This window comes from Camelina sativa, chromosome 14, assembly GCF_000633955.1.
Source record: "Camelina sativa cultivar DH55 chromosome 14, Cs, whole genome shotgun sequence".
NCBI lineage: Eukaryota > Viridiplantae > Streptophyta > Magnoliopsida > Brassicales > Brassicaceae > Camelina > Camelina sativa.
The window spans coordinates 8,298,194-8,304,393 of record NC_025698.1 but is presented as its reverse complement, the minus strand read 5'-3'; the positions used below and the strand labels follow the sequence as shown (position 1 = coordinate 8,304,393).

At 37.7% G+C, this 6,200-nt stretch overlaps 2 protein-coding genes across 3 annotated transcripts in view; both read right to left on the bottom strand.

Moving 5' to 3' along the window:
* Nucleotides 1-4,148, bottom strand: part of LOC104740442 — a 5,763-nt gene extending 1,615 nt beyond the window's left edge. The window contains exons 1-7 of the mRNA XM_010461040.2: nucleotides 3,983-4,148; nucleotides 3,406-3,573; nucleotides 3,085-3,259; nucleotides 2,660-2,769; nucleotides 1,680-2,534; nucleotides 480-614; nucleotides 227-262 (exon numbers count right to left, since the gene is read on the bottom strand). Of these exons, the coding sequence (XP_010459342.1) occupies nucleotides 227-262; nucleotides 480-614; nucleotides 1,680-2,534; nucleotides 2,660-2,769; nucleotides 3,085-3,259; nucleotides 3,406-3,528 (1,434 nt within the window). The 5' untranslated portion in view covers nucleotides 3,529-3,573; nucleotides 3,983-4,148. The remainder of the gene's footprint in view (nucleotides 1-226; nucleotides 263-479; nucleotides 615-1,679; nucleotides 2,535-2,659; nucleotides 2,770-3,084; nucleotides 3,260-3,405; nucleotides 3,574-3,982) is intronic.
* LOC104740440 (protein ELF4-LIKE 4-like) lies at nucleotides 4,545-5,979 on the bottom strand. Of its 2 annotated transcripts, none has more exons than XM_010461036.2 (2): nucleotides 5,815-5,979; nucleotides 4,545-5,124 (listed from the first exon to the last, which is right to left on the bottom strand). In XM_010461036.2, exon 2 carries the CDS (start codon nucleotides 5,068-5,070, stop codon nucleotides 4,726-4,728), a length of 345 nt encoding a protein of 114 aa, XP_010459338.1. In that variant the 5' UTR covers nucleotides 5,071-5,124; nucleotides 5,815-5,979; the 3' UTR covers nucleotides 4,545-4,725. The 2 variants fall into 2 exon arrangements, with proteins under 2 accessions (XP_010459338.1, XP_010459337.1); XM_010461035.2 differs by lacking the exon at nucleotides 5,815-5,979 and adding an exon at nucleotides 5,601-5,802.

Below are 6,200 nucleotides of genomic sequence, written 5' to 3'. Positions count from 1 at the left end.
TACGGTACACGAATGATGAAAATGAAACCTTTTTGATCTCAGACCATTTCCCTACTCCATATTTCGTCACACCTTCGACAAGTTTTTCAACTTCAGTGACAGTCCAAGCTCGATGATGCTTCCTTCTAATTCCACTTTGCGTGATTGGTAGATCAACGCGATTATTATCATCTGAGCTCTCTCCAGATGAATCTAAGTTCTCTGAATCCATGTAGTCTTGATCCACCTCATTAGAAATTGGTTTTAAATGGCCCTTACTGCTCTGATAACCAAAAGAGATAAAGCAGTGAGCAACTGTGTCATACCAGAAATCCAAGTAATTTGGCATATAAAATTGCAAATTGAGAATGAGAATGAGACCATTTTCCTAAAGTTTAAGGATATCTTTCGATAGATAAAATTGCAAAAATATTATTGACAAAATTGTATCCACTATGATAGAAATGGTTAAGTCATATAAAATGCTTAAGTGATCTTACTTCTTTCTTGACAGGTCCAGAAGCAGATTTGACACCTGAAACTCGGTTCACATCATTGTTCCACTGAGATGGGCTTAGATTCAGGTTACTCTTGTCTGGAGTAGCTTTCACCTCCCATGACTTGGAATGAAATTCCTATAAAATGTTCAGGTAAACTACGTTATTCTTAATTACCTTGCAGCTGCCAGCACAATAAAAGATAATTTCTTCTTTATTCCTTTTTTTCCAGTGTGTAACAAAAGGCATAGATCATCTAGCACGGACCAGATATATAGAAAGATTTTATAGGCTCGTATAAAAAGGAATGGGTTAATTAAGATATTGAAGGGCATGAGCAACAGAGACATACCCCAAGTGCCATTATGTTTTCTCTTGGACGGCTTCTCCTTACATGAGAAACATAGGGAACCTGAATTCTGGAACCAGCAAGGGGTACCATCCTGGTGACAACAACTCTCCCTCCTGAAGAAACGGCTTCAATAGAGCTCTGATCTTTTGAAGGGATCATTGACTCATCACTTTGCTGTTTTTCACTGGGTTTTGAAATTTCTTCAATGTATCTTCTAGTACGCTTCCTAACTCTTTTCGCAGACCTATCTTCACCTTCAAAATCTTCATTCCCAAAATAATGGTCCACAAAAGTCTCAACAGGACTACGCCCAAGATCACTTGAATGTCCCTTTAAGCAATCAGGCCTAGATGGCGTATCTTTGCTTTCCATAGCTCTTGATTCATCTACTGTATCGTTGCTAAAAGCATCACTTGTATCTTGACCTCCACCAACCAGTTTGTTATCATAAATTGCCAGGCTAGTTGTTGGAACAATACATGAATCAATCATTCCCATTGTGATCCTCCTTTTCAGCCATTGTTTGCTCTTGCAAGTAGTTTCACGACCAAACTTTGCTCTGATTGTATCTTGTAATGATTTGATTGAAAGATTATCCAAGCATATCTCGCCTGCTACTCTAGAAACTTCAGGTTTAGACGCAGCAGTTGACAATGCAGGTTCTTTAGGACTACCTGTAGCATTTGAGTATGGTAACACATCCCTACATTGATGCATACTGCATCCATTTGATGGAAAACGAACTGGCTCCCGCAGCAAAGCCNACCAGATATATAGAAAGATTTTATAGGCTCGTATAAAAAGGAATGGGTTAATTAAGATATTGAAGGGCATGAGCAACAGAGACATACCCCAAGTGCCATTATGTTTTCTCTTGGACGGCTTCTCCTTACATGAGAAACATAGGGAACCTGAATTCTGGAACCAGCAAGGGGTACCATCCTGGTGACAACAACTCTCCCTCCTGAAGAAACGGCTTCAATAGAGCTCTGATCTTTTGAAGGGATCATTGACTCATCACTTTGCTGTTTTTCACTGGGTTTTGAAATTTCTTCAATGTATCTTCTAGTACGCTTCCTAACTCTTTTCGCAGACCTATCTTCACCTTCAAAATCTTCATTCCCAAAATAATGGTCCACAAAAGTCTCAACAGGACTACGCCCAAGATCACTTGAATGTCCCTTTAAGCAATCAGGCCTAGATGGCGTATCTTTGCTTTCCATAGCTCTTGATTCATCTACTGTATCGTTGCTAAAAGCATCACTTGTATCTTGACCTCCACCAACCAGTTTGTTATCATAAATTGCCAGGCTAGTTGTTGGAACAATACATGAATCAATCATTCCCATTGTGATCCTCCTTTTCAGCCATTGTTTGCTCTTGCAAGTAGTTTCACGACCAAACTTTGCTCTGATTGTATCTTGTAATGATTTGATTGAAAGATTATCCAAGCATATCTCGCCTGCTACTCTAGAAACTTCAGGTTTAGACGCAGCAGTTGACAATGCAGGTTCTTTAGGACTACCTGTAGCATTTGAGTATGGTAACACATCCCTACATTGATGCATACTGCATCCATTTGATGGAAAACGAACTGGCTCCCGCAGCAAAGCCTCGGATTGGACTTCCTGCACATTAGAAATCTGAAATTTGGTCTCCGGAAGAGCAAAAAGCATCTGAGATTCATATATCAATTCTTCTTTAGACTGCAAAAGTTTCAAAGGCGACGTAAAATTGATGGATTAAACATCCATCTGATACAAGATAGTTATCATAAAAGAAACAAATATTAGAAATTTCTGTTTCTAGAATTTGAAGAAAGAAAACAGACCTCAAGTCGAGAATTCAAATTTTCTGTATATGCCTCTGCAGTTTCTGACTGAAATAAGCCCGGATCAAAAATTTCTGTATATGCTTCTGCAGTTTCCGGCTCATATAAGCCTGGATTCAATAGCTGAGTTAGATAAGCCAAGAGGCACAAATGATTTCAAACTACAAGAGAACTGACAGTCGTAGAGATCATATAGGGATGCAGCAGGAAACACATTTACACAAAAGTCAAGTCAGACCTCCTACATTGCAAGTAATCCAATAAATACCTTTTTCGTGCAGTCCTAAGGAATTCTACCCGGTATTTCGTGTATGCAATTAGTCTTTCCAAACAATATAGGCACATTAGACGGATTAAACTAAGAAAGGCTCTAACAAGAGAGATTCAACATGTAATATATAAGCTAAGAGTGAAAAGGACCAGACCTTCAAAACATTCTAGCTGCAGAAATTGAGAAGGTGAACCTTCGTCGGGAATGTACTCCTCAGTCTGTATTGGATCTGGCAAAACAGGCATATCATTCTCATTCTTCTCAAGTAACTCTTTGACCTCCAACATCTCTTCATCAGTTGCAGGAACTAGTCTCCCATCTCCTGCAACCTAAAGCATTCACATAACCAATCTCATATAAGATACCGAAAAGCTAAAACTTGTAATCGCAGTAGTCAGAAATCTCAATTCCAGGACCAGCAAAAACATCATGTTTCTCTATTCTATAGCTCTAAGATACACATTTATGAACATACCCGGACAAGCTTGTACGCAACAGGATTTCCAGTTTGTTTTGTTGAAGAAAGTGATCTACTTCTTGACTCAAGAAAAGTACTGTCTTGAAGCATCTCTTCATAGTCTTCCACAGTTCCAAACATTGTTTCCAAATATTAATCTACCAAATGCAGCTTCATGCGAACAAACTGAAATCCCAAAAACAGATGGAATAAGGAAATAAACTTATCTACTGTACAATATACTGTCAAAAAATAGAAACAAATCTTACACAATACCATAACTTTATACTGAAAATTCTAGTTTCACCTTTGGAAAACTTTAAAGAGAGAAGCAACAATAATACATCTTCTAAATAAATGAAAAAGTTTCCAATTTTTTTTTGGGGGTAAACCAAAGGTCGTAAATTTGAGCTACGTTTTTACAAATTTGCATGTTAAGAGTCCTCACAGTCATGGTTTTGACAGATTCTACTAAGTTTAACTCCGAATACACTAAATCTAACAAACCCCAATATTGAATTTTCAGGCTAGAAACATGAAAAGTAACAAAAAACATCAAAAACCTCAGTAAACGAGTAGTACAGAAGCGAGTTACCAGAGAAAGTAGAACGCGAACGGAGAAGAAAAAACTAAACTTTCCAGTGAACTCGAAATTTCATCGGAGGAGAAGCTTCTTGACTAAGCAAAAAAGTTGGGAAATTTAGAAAATTTTTGCTCTGCTCTTTTTTTTTTTTTTTTTTGGCTCGCTTTCGCCTTTTTTTCCTTTTCCCTAATAGGCTAATACACTGCAGCAGCACAGGTCCGGATTCCAAAGTTTTTTATTCACTCGATTTCAGAATGCCAATTGGGATCCGCATAGTTTTGCGGGAAGCTACTAGATGTTGCCACGTCATCAAATAACGAAATATCTGCCGAAAAAAGAGCGAACTACGTTCCGTCCTTACCCTCGTGCACTACGACTGCGTGCCGTCTCACATTTCCGGATTCGAGTTACGTGTCGTCTTAAAGTTCAACAAATTAAATTGCACACATGAAATTCTCGCATGGTTTGAATTGCATACACCAACAGGCAATGATTGAGATCAATGAAAGAAGAATCAAATCGAAATGTTTGTGTAAACTTTAAAACAAGTTTCTTCAATGTATAAAACCAACAATAACTTAAGAAGAGCTCTTATAAAACTGAGAATCAACTTTGATATAGGATGTAACACTATCATTTCAACAAAGATATTACAATAGTAGAACTCTACTTCTTTTCACCTCTCAATCAAATTAGCTCTGGATATATGAATCTACGATACTCAACCTTTGGTGTTCTTGATAAAAAAAAATATACTAACCGGATCTAAATCTCTTTTGGTTAGCTTTCCCATCAGATTTCAAAGTACCACTAGATTCGCCTTCTGATGAAGCATCAACTGATCTTGCAAAAGAATGAGAGAGGTCGCCGTAAAGGCTAGCCACTCTTCTGATATTGTTGTTGAGCTCTTTAATCAGACCCACGTTTCTACTCAAATTATCCGGTTGTTTCGACTCGTGGTTCTGATTGATCTCGTTGATCAGTAAGCGGTTCTGATCCAAAATGTCCTGAACATCCACAAAGCTCTTCTGGAAACCCTGCAACAATTTACCATCCACATTGTGTCTGTCTCCAAATCCTGACAACACATCTCCTTCCATTCCCGGTTTTTTTTACCCGGACAAACCAAAATCTTTGATTGATCCTCTTTATTCCTGTAATGTCAAAGCCAAGAAAGGGATCAAATTTACATAAAACGTTGACTAGAGAAATAGTTTCATCAATAACACACAAGATTATTCTTCATGCGTTGACCTGACCCTATCTTGATTTCAGAGCTATCTATCCTTTAATCTTCTTAACATAAAGATTCCATTAGTACACAGACCTTTTCCAGTTACAAACCAATCTGATTTCAGACAAGATCCCAACAGGACTCAGCTGAAAAAAGTCATGATTCGTACGGGGAAAAACAAAAAAAACACGAGTTTGTTGTTCTTATGAACCAAGAGGGAAAGAGATCTAAAAAGGAAGAAGTAAAAAGCTGTTCCAGAAATAGCAGATAAGATTCGCAATCCTCAATAATACAAAACACCCCGAAACCAAAAACAAATGCATTAATCGACACAATCCTAAGCAAAGACATAACAAATTGAACACAGCCCAGAATTGAAAGGAGTTCCGATCTAACCTTCGGAAGTAGAAAGAAGAATAATAAAAGGTCTGATGACAGATTGGAGATGGAAGTCGAGATTTTTATTCTCGGGAAACAAACAAAGAATCTTTCTTTTTCATCGATAACTTATATGTGACAACAATTATTGGCTACTGTTTACACACACACACACAAAAAAAAAAAATCGACATGTGTCTTTTTGAGACAGAGATATTTGAATTGAACTAACCTTTTGTTTCAAAAAATTTTCCCCTTTAAAAAAAAAAGATCTTTTTTGCCTGTACTTGCTCTGAATCTCGATTTTGTTGCAGAGAGATACAGAGGTTAGAGAAGCCAGAGACAATCTGGATCAAATTAATCTGACCCGAAGTTTGAAACCCGACCCGTAAAAGCTTCGTGCTGTTTGTGTCTACTTCGGTTAAACACCATGTCGTTTCAATTACAAATTAAACGACACGTACGTAGGGGTATTCTCGTCACTTACTTTGTCTCACGGTCATCCCTAATACGTTTTTTTTTTTTTTTTTTTTTTNTTTTTTTAATTTCGCAGTTTCTTTCGAGATTCGATCCCGTCACCAAGACCTCGGAATGTTTTTCGCCTCGATCGTCCTCTGA

What these genes read in the sequence shown, in the direction of transcription:
- LOC104740440 (XM_010461036.2), bottom strand. Translation starts at nt 5,070, where the DNA reads ATGGAAGGAGATGTGTTGTCAGGATTTGGAGACAGACACAATGTGGAT.